General features: G+C 40.2%; 1 protein-coding gene across 1 annotated transcript in view; it reads left to right on the top strand.

Annotated features, from left to right (window-relative positions):
• The window catches only part of LOC135081455 (phosphatidylinositol-binding clathrin assembly protein LAP), a 49,840-nt gene extending 30,177 nt beyond the window's left edge, over positions 1 to 19,663 (top strand). Inside the window, exons 6-15 of the mRNA XM_063976151.1 lie at positions 673 to 840; positions 1,836 to 1,974; positions 2,558 to 2,703; positions 7,689 to 7,869; positions 10,086 to 10,269; positions 12,675 to 12,815; positions 15,189 to 15,297; positions 16,589 to 16,688; positions 17,350 to 17,421; positions 18,038 to 19,663. Coding sequence (XP_063832221.1) covers positions 673 to 840; positions 1,836 to 1,974; positions 2,558 to 2,703; positions 7,689 to 7,869; positions 10,086 to 10,269; positions 12,675 to 12,815; positions 15,189 to 15,297; positions 16,589 to 16,688; positions 17,350 to 17,421; positions 18,038 to 18,151 — 1,354 coding nt within the window. The 3' untranslated portion in view covers positions 18,152 to 19,663. The remainder of the gene's footprint in view (positions 1 to 672; positions 841 to 1,835; positions 1,975 to 2,557; positions 2,704 to 7,688; positions 7,870 to 10,085; positions 10,270 to 12,674; positions 12,816 to 15,188; positions 15,298 to 16,588; positions 16,689 to 17,349; positions 17,422 to 18,037) is intronic.
• The last annotated feature ends 912 nt before the right edge of the window (positions 19,664 to 20,575 follow it).

The raw sequence follows: 20,575 nt of genomic DNA, 5'->3' as shown, positions 1-20,575 counted from the left end.
TGCTTTCCATGTTGCCCGGTTGGTAGCGGCCTGCGTCCAGCGCCTTCCTGTTAATCTTAGCTTCGCTGAAGAAGGATAAACTTTGAAACCATTTGAAAGCCTTTGTCCAATAAACAACGTAAAATATTACTACAACTTTCAAATCAATACAGTAATTTTATTTCAGCACCTACTACATCGTAAATAAGGATTTAATCATGTGCTTACTAGATTTTCGATATCGACAATATGCACCCGAACTTTATGTGCGCTGAAGTGCTGCTACCTAGGGCGGTACATATTTAGGTAATAAATATCAATCATACTTTATGGCATATTGCCTTAGCCTGAAATAATAATTTGATGACTGTTGAACATAGGCCTTCCACAATGCTTTCCATGTTGATCGAATGATAGCGGCCTGCGTCCAGAGCGTCCCCGCTACCTTTACGATGTCGTCGGTCCACCTTGTAGGTGGACGTTCCATGCTGCGTTTTCCGAAACGCGGCCTCCGTTCCAGATTTCTTCCACCTTACTGCCCCATCGGCCGTCAGTTCTGCGTACTATGTGCCCTGCCCATTGCCACTGAAATGCCATTACACAATGCTGTGTACTTGCTAATAATATTTTCCGCAAAATCTCTTAAAGCTCAGAGCTAAGAACAGTTAATCATTAACATCTTTACGTCCACAGCAAAGAAGAAGGCTCCCTCCGGATGATGAATGTGGAGAAGCTCCTCAAAACGCTGCCAGTGCTGCAGGCTCAACTGGACTCGCTGCTCGAGTTCGACTGTACCGCCAACGACCTCACCAATGGCGTCATCAACATGTGCTTTATGCTGCTGTTCCGAGATTTGATCAGGTAGACATCGCCCTTTAGAGTAAGCTCGTAGAGTCTAAATTACCACGCACTAAAGCCCAGTCTGTGAGCACGTAGAATTTTGTCCAATGATCCCTAGCTACCCATCCTTATCGCTCGCGCGTAATTATGTTGCTATCGCTCTCGCACACTCACTGCGGGTGCCAATCGCACAGTCGCGACAGCAATATAATTACGCGCGAGCGATAAGGATGGGTAGCTTGGGGTCATTGGACAAAATTCTACGTGCTCACAGACCAGACTATAGATGTGCAAATGACAGTGCATCGCTGTTCCGAGACCTGCTCAGGTATCGCTTAGATGGAAATATCGCCCTTTAGTGCAAGCTCGTAGAGTATAAAATACCAAAAAGTAAACTTCTCAAAAAACTGCCATAAAATTTACAGTTGAAGGTCTAAAAGCTGTTCTAGGACCTCGAAAGGTTGTTCTTATAATAAAGAACCAGTCACAAGTAGGCTTATTCCACTATTCCCCATTGACAATCCCCGTCAACGGGGATTAGTGAACTTTTTGTTTACTATTCCCCGTTAATGCCAATTGGAGCTTATAATGTTAAAAATAAAATCCTATAATAACGGGGAATAGTGGAATAAGCCCTCCAAGAAATGGGCTCATTTACTGCTCTTTCTTTTTAGCCAAGTTTTTAATTTGATTATTATTAGGACATACATACGGCACCCTCGCAAATTTTTAGTGTAGGCCCTTAATAAAGGTCTGAAGAAAATACGTTTACTTGCTATAACTCATTAGTGGTGACTGAGTTTATTCCGGCGTTTCTTCTCAGCAATTGCCATAATTATGTTTGTCTCGAAGCGCTGGTAGGGCCCAAAAGATAAGGAGACATGTAAAGTGCCCCATAAGGGCTACCTTTTCTTTTTTATTATTTACTATATTTTGACGTTCATAAGTGCCACTTGTGGTCTAAACTGAATAAATATTTTTGATTTTGATTAACGTAGATAACATTTTCTCCGCAGATTGTTCGCGTGCTACAACGACGGAATCATAAACCTATTGGAGAAGTTCTTCGACATGAACAAGAAGAATTGCCGGGAGGCTCTCGATCTCTATAAAAAGTTCCTCATCAGGATGGATAGGGTCGGAGAGTTCCTGAAGGTAAACGTTTTTTTATTCACCATAAGAAAGCTGTTAGCCTGTATATCACTTGATAAGAGAAATGATTAATCAGACCGAAGGTGGAAGCAAGAATGATAGGCAGCTGGATGAAAAAAGTGAGAAAGCATGTCTTCTGGCATTCATCGGTGGTAGGCGGCAGCGGCTGGATGAAAAAAGTACGAGAGCGTATCTTATGGCTTTAATCAGGGTTGAATAACGCCCGCAGTTGACTGCCGTCTGTATGTTCTGTGTAGCCAAAACTAACAGCCTGACACCATCGAAATGAACTACTAACCATCTCGTGATTTCGACAATGTAGAATGTCATCATCATCATCATCATTTCAGCCATAGGACGTCCGCAGTGACTGCGGAACATAGGTCTCCCCCGATGATTTCTAAGTTGACCGGTTGGCACTGGCCTGCATCCAGCACCTTCCTGAAACTTTTATGAGGTCATATGTCCCATCTTGAGGGATGACCACAAGTTATGCATTGTTTTGTCCACTATCCACCCTGTGGGAAACTCACAAGTAGTCTATCCTTTGTCTAAAATCTTCAAAGTGATTGATCAACTCTTCCAGGTGGCAGAAAACGTGGGCATCGACAAGGGTGACATCCCCGACCTGACCAAAGCGCCCAGCAGTCTGTTAGACGCGCTGGAGGGCCACCTCGCCGCTCTCGAGGGCAAGAAGGGATCCGCTGCCAACACGCCCACGCAGACTGCCAGGTGAATATACTCTCGTTCTTCGTGATCAGGGCAAGGGGGATCACGCTCCAGGGCAAGAAAGGATCATGCTCCATGGTAAGAAGGGGTCTAGATCGAGGACAAAAAGCGATCAAGCTTGAGGGCAAGAAGGGATTACGCTAGAGGGTAAGAAGGGATTACGCTCTAGGGCAAGAAGAGATTACGCTCCCGGTAGGAAGAGATCACACTCGAGAGCAACAAGGGATAACGCAGACTGCCATTCGACTAACTTCTTCCCGTTCCTCTTGATATTTTCTAATGACAAAGGCGATATCCCCGACCTGACCAAAGCCCCCAGCAGTCTGTTAGACGCGCTGGAGGGCCACCTCGCCGCTCTTGAGGGCAAGAAGGGATCCGCGGCCAACACGCCCACGCAGACTGCCAGGTGAATATCTTCTTATTTCTTCTTGGTTTTTACTCACTTTTGAGGGTAAGAAGGGATTCCGCTCGAGGGTAAGAAGGGATTACGCTCTAGGGCAAGAAGAGATTACGCTCCCGGTAGGAAGAGATCACACTCGAGAGCAACAAGGGATAACGCAGACTGCCATTCGACTAACTTCTTCCCGTTCCTCTTGATATTTTCTAATGACAAAGGCGATATCCCCGACCTGACCAAAGCCCCCAGCAGTCTGTTAGACGCGCTGGAGGGCCACCTCGCCGCTCTTGAGGGCAAGAAGGGATCCGCGGCCAACACGCCCACGCAGACTGCCAGGTGAATATCTTCTTATTTCTTCTTGGTTTTTACTCACTTTTGAGGGTAAGAAGGGATTCCGCTCGAGGGTAAGAAGGGATTACGCTCTAGGGCAAGAAGAGATTACGCTCCCGGTAGGAAGAGATCACACTCGAGAGCAACAAGGGATAACGCAGACTGCCATTCGACTAACTTCTTCCCGTTCCTCTTGATATTTTCTAATGACAAAGGCGATATCCCCGACCTGACCAAAGCCCCCAGCAGTCTGTTAGACGCGCTGGAGGGCCACCTCGCCGCTCTTGAGGGCAAGAAGGGATCCGCGGCCAACACGCCCACGCAGACTGCCAGGTGAATATCTTCTTATTTCTTCTTGGTTTTTACTCACTTTTGAGGGTAAGAAGGGATTCCGCTCGAGGGTAAGAAGGGATTACGCTCTAGGGCAAGAAGAGATTACGCTCCCGGTAGGAAGAGATCACACTCGAGAGCAACAAGGGATAACGCAGACTGCCATTCGACTAACTTCTTCCCGTTCCTCTTGATATTTTCTAATGACAAAGGCGATATCCCCGACCTGACCAAAGCCCCCAGCAGTCTGTTAGACGCGCTGGAGGGCCACCTCGCCGCTCTTGAGGGCAAGAAGGGATCCGCGGCCAACACGCCCACGCAGACTGCCAGGTGAATATCTTCTTATTTCTTCTTGGTTTTTACTCACTTTTGAGGGTAAGAAGGGATTCCGCTCGAGGGTAAGAAGGGATTACGCTCTAGGGCAAGAAGAGATTACGCTCCCGGTAGGAAGAGATCACACTCGAGAGCAACAAGGGATAACGCAGACTGCCATTCGACTAACTTCTTCCCGTTCCTCTTGATATTTTCTAATGACAAAGGCGATATCCCCGACCTGACCAAAGCCCCCAGCAGTCTGTTAGACGCGCTGGAGGGCCACCTCGCCGCTCTTGAGGGCAAGAAGGGATCCGCGGCCAACACGCCCACGCAGACTGCCAGGTGAATATCTTCTTATTTCTTCTTGGTTTTTACTCACTTTTGAGGGTAAGAAGGGATTCCGCTCGAGGGTAAGAAGGGATTACGCTCTAGGGCAAGAAGAGATTACGCTCCCGGTAGGAAGAGATCACACTCGAGAGCAACAAGGGATAACGCAGACTGCCATTCGACTAACTTCTTCCCGTTCCTCTTGATATTTTCTAATGACAAAGGCGATATCCCCGACCTGACCAAAGCCCCCAGCAGTCTGTTAGACGCGCTGGAGGGCCACCTCGCCGCTCTTGAGGGCAAGAAGGGATCCGCGGCCAACACGCCCACGCAGACTGCCAGGTGAATATCTTCTTATTTCTTCTTGGTTTTTACTCACTTTTGAGGGTAAGAAGGGATTCCGCTCGAGGGTAAGAAGGGATTACGCTCTAGGGCAAGAAGAGATTACGCTCCCGGTAGGAAGAGATCACACTCGAGAGCAACAAGGGATAACGCAGACTGCCATTCGACTAACTTCTTCCCGTTCCTCTTGATATTTTCTAATGACAAAGGCGATATCCCCGACCTGACCAAAGCCCCCAGCAGTCTGTTAGACGCGCTGGAGGGCCACCTCGCCGCCCTCGAGGGCAAGAAGGGATCCGCGGCCAACACGCCCACGCAGACTGCCAGGTGAATATACTCTCGTTGTTATTATTATTTCACTCACTTTTGAGGGTAAGATCTTTCACGCTTCAGGGTAAGAAGGAATCAGTCTCGTGGAGAAGAAAGGATCACGATCGAGGGTAAGAAGGGATCACGCTTTAGGGCGAGAAGGGATCACACTCGCTGATAAGAAGGAGTCAAGCTCGAGGGTAACAACGGATCAAGCTCGAGAGCAAGAAGGGATCACACCCCAAAGCAAAAAGGGATCACGCTCGAGGGCAAAAAAGGATCACGCTCTAGGGCAACAAGGGATCACGCAGACTGCCATTTGACTATCTTCTTTCCGTTCTCTTGGTATCTACTGATGACAAGGGCGACATCCCCGACCTGACCAAAGTCCCCAGCAGTCTGTTAGACGCGCTGGAGGGCCACCTGGCCGCCCTTGAGGGCAAGAAGGGATCTGCGGCCAACACGCCCACGCAGACTGCCAGGTGAATATACTCTCGTTCTTCGTGATCAGGGCAAGGGGGATCACGCTCCAGGGCAAGAAAGGATCATGCTCCATGGTAAGAAGGGGTCTAGATCGAGGACAAACAGCGATCAAGCTTGAGGGCAAGAAGGGATTACGCTAGAGGGTAAGAAGGGATAACGCTCCAGGCCAAGAAGGAATCGCGCTCGAAGGCAGAAGAAAGTCACACTTGAGGGCAACAAGAGATCACGCAGACAGCCATTTGACTAACTTCTTCCCGTTCTTGATATTTTCTGATGACAAGGGCGACATCCCCGACCCACAGTATGTTATGAGACTGTATAATCGGACATTCTCATTTATTTGATGAAACGTATAGAGCTCAGTTATACAAACATGATAGTAAAACTCCCGTTTGAAAATTCCAAGTAGTTTTCGCGGTATAAAAATTCAAAGTTACCTATTTTTTTACTTCAAAATTATGCAAAAATATTCTCACTCGTTAACTAATAGCATTTAATTCAGAATAGTTATAATACTTCATAGAGCTCTTAAAACTACACGTAATAAGCGTAATTAAGTGCTTCGTAAATACATTCAGTTAATTAGGAAAAATGTTTTTAGTGATTTTTGTTTTTATTTTTTTTCTCAATTATACCTTAATATATGCAAACATTTTTAATTGCAAGATATAGTCTGATATTTAATCTAATTGTATAAATAAAATCAGCTTTAAATTCCGTGATATATTTGAGGAAAATCAAATTGAAAATATGAAGATAGAATTGTAAATTTCCCATCACTTTTTAATAGCAATATTTCTTTTGGATGTTTAAATATCATCAGCTTGATTGTACCAAATTATTGTATTGACATCCGATTTACATAGGTTTCAAATCGATGAGAAAATTATTAAAGGTAGGATAAATTCGACTTCCTAGATTTGTTTACATACTTTTTTAGTTAGTTACTTACATACAACTTAAGTTAATATAAGAGTGTTAAAAAAGAAAAAAAACTCGACTTGAGAACCTCCTCCTTTTTTTGAAGTCGGTTAAAAACAATGTGAATGTGACTTTTTAGAACCTTCAACACTATGCACATAACAGGCGGGATTTGAAACTTTTTAGACATGAATTATTCCTTCCAAAATTGTCGACCTTAGACGCGTAAAAATTTTATTAAGACGTTTTATGTTTTTTCTCAAATATATCACGGAGTTCAAAGCTGATTTTTTTTAATACAATTAGATTAAATATCAGACTATATTTTGCAATTAAAAATGTTTGCATATATTAAGGTATAATTGAGAAAAAAAATAAAAACAAAAATCACTAAAATCATTTTTCCTAATTAACTGAATGCGTTTACGAAGCACTTAATACGCATATTACGTGTAGTTTTAAAAGCTCTATGAAGTATTATAACAATTCTGAATTAAATGTTATTAGTTAACGAGTGAGAATATTTTTGCATAATTTTGAAGTAAAAAAATAGGTAACTTTGAATTTGTATACCGCGAAAACTACGTGGAATTTTCAAACGGGAGTTTTACTATCATGTTTGTATAACTGAGCTCTATACGTTTCATCAAATCAATGAGAATGTCCGATTATACAGTCCCATAACACACTGTGCGACCTGATCAAAGCCCCCAGCAGCTTGCTAGACGCGCTACCCTCGAGGGCAAGAAGGGATCCGCGGCCAAAACGCCCACACAGACTGCCAGGTGAATATACTCTCCGTTCTTCTTGGTATTTCGAGTTAAAGGGTAAGAAGGGATCGCGCTCCTGGTAGGAAGAGACACGCTCGAGCATAAGAAGGGATCACGCTCGAGGGCAATTAGGGATCACGCTCCATGGTAAAAAGGGATCAAGCTCCATGGTAAGAAGAAATCACGCTCCAGGGTAAGAAGGGATCACGCTTGAGGGCAACAAGGGATCAAGCTCGAGGGCAAGAAGGGATCCGCTGCCAACACTGACTTCTGACTCGACTAATTGATACGCGTGACGTATCTTGAGAGACAAAATAGTTTCTCATTTTCTCGTCGCCGGTAGAACAAGTGCCTTCCTCACTTCTAGCTCTCACAAATGCTTTACTTTAAAGAAAAAAGATCCGAAAAACTGTAGATGCCATCGGGCTTTTCTTACAGGATAATATTTTTCTGTATATTTCCAGCGCCCAAAAGAACGTTGCCAGCGTTATGGGCGCTCTCTCATCTACGTCATCGTCATTCGGCAACGCGGCGGCTTCCAGTCGACTGGACAAAGCGGCCAATGGTTCCGCGCCGCTGTTTATAGACGACTCGCTCGCGCAGCAAGCGCTGGCTGAAGAAGAGGCTGCCATGAACCAGTACAAGGTGAGTGACGTTACACGTGACGTCACTGCGGCCCACGGTGCCGCACGTATTACAGAGCGAGCGCGTGACGTCACTGCATGTCTAGTGAGCAAGTGCTGCCGAAAAGAACGCTGATAAAAATCAGTTCGAACGTGATGCCCTAAGACTATTTTAGTGTTAATACTGTTATGTTATCAACGTGGAAAGCATTAGGGGAGGCCTATGTTCAGCAGTGGACGTCCTATGGCTGAAATGATGATGATGACTGTTATGTTTAAAAAATATTTACATTCAATACAGTTACGTTTTTGCATTTTTGGATTGCTAAAATCAAGTGGCAGTGGGCGGGGCACATAGCTCGTAGAGACGATGGCCGTTGGGGCAGGAAAGTTCTCGAGTGGCGACCACGGGCTGAAAGACGTAGCGTGGGCAGGCCTCCTACCAGGTGGACCGTTCATTATGGAAAACCTTGGGGAGACCTTTGTCCAGCAGTGGACGTCATTTGGCTGAAACGAACGAACAGTTACATTTTAGTTGCAAAATAACACGTATTACCAATATACATAAAAAGGCTAACCCCATATAGAAACTTTTTCCTAAACATCCTTTTGGCATGTTAAGTTTGCGTCTTCTTTTTTTTTCATTAAAATAGAGAATCACGAATGTAAACGGTCCTTTTTACACACATACAAATACCCCACAATCACAAATACATATACCCACTCAGTACTCATATTGTACATTTAGTGACCACCAGAACATTTTCAGGTGCACTTATTGCAAGGCGTAGAGTGGACCGGCGAGGAAGACGTGTCTGAGATTATTGTAAGCACTCGCTAGGGGGCGGTTGTATATGTCGTGGTGTCTATGGTCGCTTTGAAGGGAACAGCACAAAGTTTATGGTCACTGCTTTGTAAAGGTGTATTCGCACTTCTACGAGACTGTTGACCCATGACATCAAATGGGACAAAATGGCACATGATACAGTAATGCGAATGTATCTTAAATCAACTACTATCTTTATATGTATACTTTTTACCGTTAATCTTTTTTATAATTTGTAAAAAATTTATGTGCGTGTATTTTGACTTTTTGTCGTGCTCTTGGGATAAAGTAATCACGACAGCTTATATTAATTTAAAAGGCACACCTTTTGATGTGTTCAAAAAGCTGGGGTTTTTATGTCTACTTATTTGTGTATGGTTTCGGATGGTCGTGTATCGTATTTTCAAGTGTGTGTATTGTTTGAAACTGTCTTAAAGGTTATTACAAAACATTTTCATTCATAAAATATATCATTCTACGTTCATAAATAAGAAAGCAATCGTACAGCACGCAATAAAAAGCTTTATGCTTCATCAAATTCACCACAGCACAGCTGATCAGCGTCATTATAAATTCAGTTATTTCGATTACATAAAAAGTGGTCTGAATTTGAGATACTCGTACATGCTATTTGAGCAAATACAGACGAAAAAGGGATGCTAAAAAACCAGCTACTAGCAAATAAAGAATAATGTTTCAGCTTTTCCTACACAATTTCAATTATTTGTTAGTTTTTATAAGTTACTTCATGATACCATCTGTGAATAATTCTCGGTCCCCTAAGGCTGAGTTGCACCATCTAACTTTAACCATAACTATGACGATAACCGGTGCTTTTTGTATGGAGTTTGACATATTTTTGACGTTTGTTAAAGTAAGATGGTGCAACTCAACCTAAGTTTTAAAACACCAACCATCGCTTCATCCAGGTGTGGGTTTCTACCAGCGTTGCCAGACGTCCCGATTTTTAAATCAAATTTAAATGTCCCGCGCGGGATAGGCTCGGTCCCGCTTTTCGGAGAGAGACACTCACTTCATCAGACTGTTGTTTGAAACGCCATATTATTCTAAAGAATAAAATTTTCATATCGATTTTTTTTTCTTTTTTTATTCTAAAGACGAATTTAAAGATAAAGTAAATCTGATTTAAAATATTATTTTTTTGTTAAAATACATTTTCTATTGCTACTTTTGCTATCTATTGTCACGTAAACGTAATTTTAAGTCAAATAAAAAGATAAATATTAGAAAACCTTTGATTATATATGTTTTTTTACTATGTCCCGCTTCTGACGGAAAAATCCCTCTATTTTCACTCAAAAAGTACCAAAGTCCCGTCTTGGCGAAAAAAAAAACTGGCAACGCTGGTTTCTACCCCCAACTACCCCATCTAACAAGCCCTTTCTCGCCAGAACAAGGTGCAGTCTCCTACCAACTCGGCGGCCAACAATCCGTTCCTATCATCTGCGCCGCCGTCAAACCAGCAGTCCATCGTGGATCTGTTCGGGCCGGCGCCCGCTGAACCGGCCAACAACGCTGGCAAGGCGTCCGACGACCTGCTATCGCTGGGGAACCCATTCGCTGATATGTTTGGAGGTATGTGTTTGTTATAGCTGGTTACTTAACTTTAGTTGTAAACGATATTTGATAAGATTAAGTACAGTCGTGGAATGAAAAGGTTCGTCACCTTAGTGTCGGTTTTCGCTTGCACTAGGTACTGTAAGAGTCAAACTTGCCCACATAACCGTGCAAGAAACAGTGCTGCTAACATTTAAATAAATATGACGTTTGCTAACGAATAAGGTTTTGCTTGTTTATTTTTCTATCCCATCAGTGCAATGGAATGATGACATTGACCAATTGACAATAGTTTTTTTTTATTTTATAAGAAATAATAATGGCAGGTTGAACCAACAAGAAGGTTTTAGTTTATCAATCATAATAATCTTCTTGACAAGATAAATCGTCAAACAACTTTGATCTGAATAATTTTGAACTTTACTGACGAACAGTTAAAGATTATTTTCTCTTAACTCGAGATTATTCTGTAACATAGTTTCAAAAGGTAATATGTGCTCGCGATTCGTTGAAGGAATCAATTTGAAAACTGACGAACCTTTTCATTCCGTGACTGTACATAATTATTATTACTGACGGGATTGCTACCATGTACCATTTTGAGGGTAAACCGATATTCTGCCCATAACATCTCACCCGCAAGTTTCCTCAGTTACTCCGAGACCATGGCGCTTGCAACAGTGCCGAAATATCGGAACCTCAAAATTAAGGTACATGGTAGCAATCCCGTCAGTAATAATAATTATGTTAGTGACCATGAAAGTTTAAAACAATTAAGGTTAAGTACAGGCGCACACTAAGCGACACGCGGCAGCTCGGCGAATTGACGCCTATTCTTATCAATTTCACATAATAACTTGTCGCGACTCCGCAAGTCTGACGCCAAGTGTGCGAAGCTTTGAACAAAATATTATGAAATTGTCAGTCGCCGCTTCTATCGCCTAATGTGCGCCTACAGTAAATATCGAACATCCGCTGAAGAGATAGTCCAATATTTGAGTAAAATTACATTCTATGATTGGTGTAAATATAACAAATAAACAAGATAATAAACTACTTTTTGATAACGTATTTGTTACACAAAATTAGTCTTACTCTTAACTGTTGTACAAATAATTCCATATAATAGTATAGAAAATGGTGCTGGTATGGGTCATTTCATAATAATTTTTCCACAGTTAATAATTATAATGCTTTAACTAAAAAGACATAAAATTATTACCAAATGGCCTTAATTTTCTGTTGTAGCAAAACTGTTTATCTAAATTGTTTACACAATACTGATTTTGACAATCAAAACTGTAAACAATTTTTATAAGTATCTGGATAATACGATTACATTACTGTACTCATCTACTAGTACACACTGTAATATAACAGCACACTACAAGCTTCTAGCGATGGTAACGCACACTGAACACATTCTTGCTAAACTGGGCTCACTCAGTTTTTCACACTGATACACAACACTGAGTAGGATAAACTAGCATTAATACAGAGCAGTGCGTCAGGAGTGTTCGCATCAGAGAAGATTTAAATACGCAAAACGACTAAATGCTGACATCCAGAAAGTAAACTAATAATTTATAATCTAGGTAATCACAAAATAGATAATTAATAACAAGGATCATTATAGAAACACTCGTAATTTGACAATAAAATAATAAATGTAATTAAACTCTGACGTAAGATAGTTTTTGAGAAAAACATGGTAGTAATCCTAGTTTCTTTGTTCGCGAACGATATGCCCATGCGCAATACGCACATAACTTACTTTGAGGGAGCAACAAAAACCCAAAAACTTACAATGTCACACGTCACAACAAACACCCAACCGTAAAAAAATGACCCGTAACGCTGGCAACACTTTGTAGCTGCGCCCGCGACCGCGACCACTGTCAATGGCAAGTCAGGGCTATCGTTTTTATACTAAACAGATGGCACCACTGGCGATTGACATGATCCTACTCTAGTACTTTACAGTGACGCCATCTTGGCGAGTGCAAATCCGATACTCCTACCACTTCACCGCTTATTACCAGTTGGCGCTACTGTCTTCGCCACAAGCAAGTGACAGCGACTTTACTTTACAGTGGCGCCAACTGGTGAGTGCTAAAACAATAGCCCTCATTTTTATAATACAAGATGTTGTAGTTCCATTGTTTTTTCATGGATTCCGTGGAGACAAATATTTCAAAGCGCCAGGCGCCATCGTGTCTAAGCGAGTTGTTCTTCACTCGATGAGCGCTCAAATTCAGTGTTGTTTTCACGCGCATATATTCAACTTGCTACACTTTAGGACACAAAATAACACCAGATTCACTCTAAAGTCCGTCAAATAATAAACAAAAAAAAAATTACTACAATCTCACACGTCACAAAAACTGTAAAAATTCTCCCGTAACGCTGGCAACACTTTGTAGCTGCGCCCGCGACCGCGCCCGCGCCCGCGCCTGCGTGGCAGCAGCCGAGCAACGGCTTCGCCGCCTTCCCCGCGCCGGCCGGCAACACATTCGTGTCCGAGGCTAACTTCTCTAACGTATTCAGTAACACTGACAGCACAGGTGAGGCGCTTCCACACGTAGACGCACGAGGGGTTGCCATGTTTGGACGGAAACTACTAATTTGGTAGATTTTTGAGGTAGTGAAATTTTTCAAAGTTTATTTAAGTAGATAGATTTGTAATTAAATTGAGTAGATCTTATATGACTACATAAATAAATTGTTGAAAGTGTCGTAAAAAGTAGTGATATAAAAAAAAACCGTCTTTTCAGTAAATACATTGACTGGCTGACTTTTTATTTTCGCGAATGAGAAGCATGATTTTCTAAATAATTTAATTTTTATGACTATAGCCTGGTCGCCGAGCACATAGAATTTCGTCCAATGACCCCAAACTACCCATCCTTATCGCTCGCGCGTAATTATATTGCTGTCGCGACTGAGCGACGGGCGCCCGCAGTGAGTGTGCGAGCGCAACAGCAACATAATTACGCGCGAGCGATAAGGATGGGTAGCTTGAGGTCATTACACAAAATTCTACATGCTCGGAAACCGGGCTTTAGATATCGTATGTGTTACCATGGCAGCCTCTCCAGTACTTTCTATTAATATTAAAAACTTATCGGTGATGGTTATTGTATTGTATAATGTATATTGTTCATATCTAACGTATTATGTACTTCCGCAAGCTGCCAACCCGTTCATGGGTATGGGAGAGCCGCAGCCGTCCGCATCCCCTGCCCGTCCCCCTCCCCCCCAACCTAAGTCCGCGTTCGATGACCTCGAAGACGTCATGCGTATGTCCCTCGGCGGCTCCCCGGCCAAGCAACCCCAACCGGTCACTCAGCAACCGCAGCCGATGACGCAGCCTTTCAGTGACGTCATGTCGATGCCGATGACCCAGCCGATGATGTTCGGCTCCCCGGCCCGGCAGCCGATGGTGCCGATGGCGGCGATGGGTTCGAAATTTGAAATCTAGATGGATCTTCGTTTGTTTTTTTTCGCAACCGTCCGCTTGCCGCCAAGTTTTTTTTCTTTTTTTGGTCCACTTTCACAGATTATGGTATTTGCCACCACCAATCAATGAGGGTTTTCTCGAATGAAAAATCCGCCAGATGGCAATACGTACTTTTTAAAACTGTCAAAACGAGACTCTTCCATTGATTTTGTATGGCAATACTAGCCAATGACGTCACTAGTTTGTCAACTTTTCTCAATTACAATGCAACCAAAAATCTTAGGCTTTTAGTGTCACGCGGACTGTCAGTGCGGATCGCTCCGCACAGCCGATCTGAACTGCTAGGGAGCGAGCGGTTCCTCTGGACCGCATTACTCTAAAACGCTCCCTAGAAGTTCATACAGATTGGCCGTGCGGAGCAGGTCCGCACCGGACGGTCCGCGTGACACTAAAACCAGCCTTAATTTACAGGTAATTTAAAATTAATTTAGTTTTTAAGACCAGAATGAAGTGCCTATTTAAAAAAGTTGTGTTTTAGAATAGGCTAGTTTCCTAAAAAAAATTTTTTTAGTCCGTCATGTTTAATATCAAAAAATATTGGACACATATATTTTTATTTGTCAATCTAACAAATAATTACATAGTTATGGTGCGTTGAAGTTCCGCACGACGTCACAACGTGCGGCACTTTTATGCACGCATTGACGTCACGGGCCTCATCTTATGAACTTTGGCGCGCTTTATCTCTTTCAATTTTCATTAGTTTGAAAAAGTGAAAAACACGTGTAGAGTATTTTTTGATAAGTTAACTGACGGACTAATTAAAACTCTTGCTTTTTGACCCAGGAAACATCCCTATTATTGGGGAGTGGTGGCAAATACCCATTTCTTTGATTTTGTCGAAACATCGTTCTGTCTCTATCGATATCAAAGACCAGATCGCGATGGAATGATGCTTTAGAACAGCAACAGTGAACCTTATTGACCTAATTCCCCGCACTGAGTTTTTATAGCTAGCAGCTGTAAATATGTTGTAGTTTTATTTTTGTATTGGATTTATTTTATGTATGTCTATATTTAACAATTTATGTACGACACGTGTAAATACTTTATTTTTGTACTAGATTAGTTGTATTGTCGACCTTTTGATGCATGTAAAGTTACCCACATGCGCTAATAACAATCACATTAAACAAACATAATTTTAACTTTGGTTTTTGTCGTCATAACATACGATAATGTATAAAAGTGCTATTTTTGTTTTTATTGTTTCAACATTTGTCTGACAGGTTTTAAATTTTACACTCTACTGTTAAATGTTCATTTGCACTGAAAAAAAGCTCCTATTTAAGCTACAGTAAAATCCAGATCAATTTAAACATCACTTCAAGATACATTTTAAAAGTCACATTTCACAGTTCCAGAGCACATACAAAACAAAACCATAACACAATACGAATAAGATTCATGTTAACAGGTCAACAGCCCCAGCAACAATCGGGCAAGGTTCTCACTGGGGATTTGGATTCGTCGCTAGCGCAGCTCGCCAACAATCTGTCTATCAACAAGACGGCCACTGCGCAAAAGTGAGTAACTCTAAAATTTCAATTTTTTTTAAATTTATTTAGGCAATAATTAAATTACTGTTAATCAAAAAGTGGCATGGCAAAATAGCCTTTTAAAGAACTTTAAATTAATTCGGTATTTGAAATGTATTTTCAAATCATTTGAGTTTTTCAATCGCATGCTGTTTGAACCAATCTTTAGGAAATAATTGGTATTTATGACTCGTAATACGCAATTTTCAGCTTAATTTTTTTTACAAAATAACTAAAAAGATTAAATATGGTATTGATAAAAATCGTTACAAAACGGCCAATTTAAAAATCATTAGGAGAGGCCTAGGTTCAGCAGTGGACGTCCTGTGGCTGAAATGATGATGATTGAATTAGTTAGGAGCTCACGTATGTACTTATATTTTACTCGTTATTAATCAACTCTAAATTCATTTATTGCATTTCAAATTCAAAAAGGTTCATTTTGCGCCAGTTAATTTGAAGCGTAGCAAAAGTTTGCACATGTTCGTAGGAAGCAATAGCTTGGATTGAAGGTTGAAAGATATAAAAGTAGTATCATTAAGATTTTTCCATATTTTGAAATTGATTTTGTAGATAAATTACAAGTTTCAGATGTTTAAAAAACTTTTTAGACTGCTTAATAGGCCTACTTATTAAGTTAAACCGTGTATATTTATGTAAATCTTACAATTCTTAAGGTTTTTTCAAATCTGAATCTTGAAATACCTTGTCGAGTGAAGTGTACGTGAATCATTAGTATGCTAGTTTAATTATATTCACCTTTATCTTTGCATAATCTGAATTTAATTTACTTACTACCTTGATCATGTAAATTAAATGCAGCTATGCATTTGTAAAACATCTCATAGGTTCATATGGTACATTGTATTTACACATAAATCAACCGGTTACAGTTCTTCATAGGGTTTCTTTTGAAAAACCAAATCAGTTATACTTCAGCCGCCGATGTCAATAGTGTTACAACTCACAATTTTCACAAATAAAACACGGGCTGGCTCTATTTTATTTTATAAATATCACCTCTCACGCCGGAATACAACTTGGCTTACTGCTTCAATAAGGACAACATGCTTAAAACACTTACACGGGTCAGTTGCAAAAAAAAATGTTAATCTGCTTTTGAGTGACCAGTATTATTTATTGTAAGATAGTTTAAATATTATATTGATTTAAAAACATTATTTGAAAGAGGATTAGTATATTTTCCTTGCGTCTGACCCCAAAACGTACCGTATGGACCTACCCACCCGCATGACTGACCCGTGCCGTGTCGGCGTAGACCGATGCAGTGGAGCTCACCCAAGAACGCGTCGAAGCCCGGCAACACGTGGAGCCCGCAGCCTATGCAGGCCACCACCGGCGCTGGATACCGGCCGATGGTAAGGCAACGACAACCGGGCTAGGATGCGCACCGCGATAAAAACATCGACGATTTTAGACAAATGTATGGACTTATCGCGTACGATAAAATGGCGCGATAAAAGCTTATCGCGGCGCGCATCCTAGGCCTACAGGATATGCCATCGCACGGCACTTCCATGGTCCATTGATTGAGCTAAACGAATTTGTGCTATGGGACGAACGTTATAAAGCTGATTTATGTTCGTTGGTCCTTAAAAGTTACGGGACGAACTCTTATAACACTGATTCATGTTCGTTGACTAATCTTGACTGTTGATACTTAAACAGATCAAAAAATTAATAAGTAAATTGTGTGACTAAAATATTTTTTGCTAATTGATGTGACTACTAAGTAAATGAAGACACTAATGGAACTATCGTGCGATAAATAACTAAAGACAGTAAAACTCTTTAGGATAAAATGAGATACCCACCTCGAAGGAACGGTGCATCCACCGCCAACTTCTACTATCCCGCTTTATTTGTTGCATATTGCGATATAATTTTCGCTAGCAGTTTCTTTTGCGCTAGCCACTAGACCCTTCCGCTACTTAAAACGATTTCTTTTGCTATATATTTTTTCTTTGTGCATTTTTTTTTCTGTTTTCCCCGTAGCATGGCAGCATTGTTGTTTTTCAGGGTCCTGGCATGACACTCCCGCCAATGCCCCACACTTTGCCCCATACATATCACCCTCCGCATTATATTGTGGTAAGTTGTATGGTGTTTTTATTTTGTACATTATTTTTCTTTTGCTTTATTTTAGGATTAGATATCCCTGGTGAACCCTGGCTTTGCTTTAGGTTCCCTATTATACACGCTATTTCTTTGCAAATTAGTAAAACCTATACCGTAATATTGGCACTGTATAATTTGAAGAAACTGTAAATCGAAAATTAATATAATGTAGTGTAAATTCCCAAAAAGTTAAAGGTAGTAATCGCAATTTGCTGTCCTTTATGTTTCGTTTTTATTATGATTTATCCCAAGACCTTCCCTCCTAACAAGTTCAACAATCAGTATATTCGATGGATGTATCAGAAGGTAAAGTAATGAGTACGATGTGAGTAAATAATTTGCATGGATGTGGTCGTGAATGATTGTTCGCATGACTAGCTCATTGTGAGGCTCATACCATTCTTCTGTGTGGTCTTGCTAGACATCACAATAGACGCTAAGTTTTGCATCGCAAGAATACTTTAGGCTCGTTTTGTGACCAAATTGTGTAACTGAAACTAGGTAAAATTACTTTTTTCTCGGTCATCAATGCGCGTACTCAGCATCCCAGAATTTTCTGAACGTAACATATCACCTTCTCCAATTCCAGCAACAGCCAGGCATGGTAATGGGTATGCCGGGAGCGCCCATGATGCCCACGGGAATGGCGCAACCCATGCGGCCCGCGGTACCACCACAACCGACCACCAACCAGTTCAGTTAAACTCTTAAATCAGTTTTGTACGGTCCTCGTCACCCTACCCGACGGCTTACTACCAAAAAGTTAAAAATAATTGCCCCAAAAAGTTGCGAAAACGAGTTGTACCATTTTCACTTTTGGCGGCAAATATTTTTCGAAAATGTAGTGTAGCGAGTCAGAAGTAATTAAAATAGGCACTGTTGTTTCAATGGTTCAAAGCCTTCGGGTGTAGTTTTAATGCTATCTTCGAAGCTGACTTGTGATTCAGGTAGACATACCCTCTCAAGCAGTTAACTAACCCTTAACTTCCTACCACTAATGTAAATTTTGTGTTCAAAGTTACCACATGATCGCGTGGTTAGGAATCTGATCTAATCATGTACCTAACAAAACTTATTTTTGTTTGCAGACATGAAATAGGACTGTATCTTTCTAACTAAAGTTACATTCTTATTCATCACAGCTATAAACTGTATCAAGCATTCCGGTGCTTATATCTTTCCATCTTGATGAAATCATGTTGTCTGCCACTTATTTTACGTATAAATAAACATTTAGTTTACAATAAATTACTACTCGTATGTTAAAAGGTGATTTATGATTATGAATTTGCCATGAAATATTTTTATACGCTATGAAATCAATAAAGAAATCATTTGCTTAAAAATTTAATAAATTAAATTGATAAAATCAAATTATTTTATGAAAAAATCTATATTTATTCTCATTTTCATTTCTTCTTCGTTTTCACAATGGTCTTAATGATTATATTTTAGATAAAATTTCTTATGAAAACGGTGCGTATGTCTTTAATAGATTTCTTTCAAAATTCATCCGACATCACATTCCATAATTGTACAAAAATAATTTATATACTTAGCGACAGATTTATTCAATATAAAGTATTTTAATAGTTTGTTACATAATTATAGCTTTTTATTCCTACTTTTCGGGCATAGTCAGCATTTATGGATTGGAATTGAAGTGAAAATCTAGTTCTTTTAGTTGGAAGTTTAAATTAATAGTAAGTATATGAAATTCTGTAGATGTCACGTATGTAATGGTTATGTATAGGATCTATAAATCAAGTGTAATAATAATATTTGTGTGTTTAAATGCATAATTAGTCAATCGAGACCCGAAAATAAAGATCTTTGGGTTATTAAAGGTATGTTCACATTACCACCGCGAGTAATGCCACTGGTAGTCGCCACGTAGCCTGATGGTTGTCGTGTCTGATTACTGAAGATATTTTCTGTATCAATCTTTAAAATGGCATCTCACGTGCTAATGTCAATAAACCTTTACCTGTATGCAAGAATCTTTAATAATTATGAATGAAAGCACTTTATAATCGAAAGTACCTTTCAGTGAACATCCATATCCCTGCGCAATGTTATGTAAAAATATTCGTGTCAACGTTACATTAATGTTATGGAACGGATTAGATTGCTGTCATAGATATCACAGAATGCATGCCATGTGGATTAATGTGAGGTGCTTAGCTTATCAAGAAGGTTAAAAACATATGTTTGCTCCAAAAAGGCAGTAAAATCAATTTGCCACTGCTAATGTTTCCGGACGTTTGTATATTATATTCTATGTAATCTTTACTGTTATATCAACAATACTTTGTGCAAATGAAACGACTGTGTTAAAAACATTTGTAATTTATTTACATGTGATAAACTTTTGTTTAAAAGACTGTAAAGCAATTTTCGAAGTATTAAAATAGTATGAATTATTTTATAAATAATCGATTTATTTATTTAAAACATTTGGACAAAGTATTGTAATTATTAAGTGTTGCTATCGATAATAAATTTGAATTACATTAAAGTAGAAAACGTGAGTTATAGATTGCAACACTGTGAATGTTGCTGCATTATTCAAAATGTTAGAGGAAAATGTATTCTGATCATAATAAATATTATATAGCTATATGTATATGTACACACATTATAGTAGATTAGAAATTCATTAATTAAATGTTTTAGTACAGTTCAAATTAATTCTTGCAGGTCGACTAAGTAAATAGCGTTTGTAAATAATGATAAACAAATAGGTGTTTACATAAAGCATGGCTGGTATCGACTCGACATACACGTATTGTAGTACTTTTCGACTATCATAGACTCTTGGACAATATTAAAATTTGTGCATTTAGAAGTGGCAACACTACGCATGTATGCTGCGTCATAAGAGTCGTTTCGTTTATCGTCGATCAGTAGTGCTCTATTTTATGTATAGCCTGACCAGGAACATAAAAACCCTCGCCATGTTGCGGAAAACTAATGGTACTAATTTCTTTTAATGGCAACAGTAACTGAAAACTTCATTGACATGTCACCTTGCACGTCAGTCTATTGCTGTCAAAGTGTAAACAAACTTTATTTTAAATGTGCGCAATTGATTTTGTGAATGAAATTCCTAAAATATTTTTATAGT

The sequence above is a fragment of the Ostrinia nubilalis genome, chromosome 20 (assembly GCF_963855985.1).
Source record: "Ostrinia nubilalis chromosome 20, ilOstNubi1.1, whole genome shotgun sequence".
NCBI lineage: Eukaryota > Metazoa > Arthropoda > Insecta > Lepidoptera > Crambidae > Ostrinia > Ostrinia nubilalis.
Note: the sequence above shows the minus strand (reverse complement) of the source record. Positions and strands in the feature narration are given on the sequence as shown.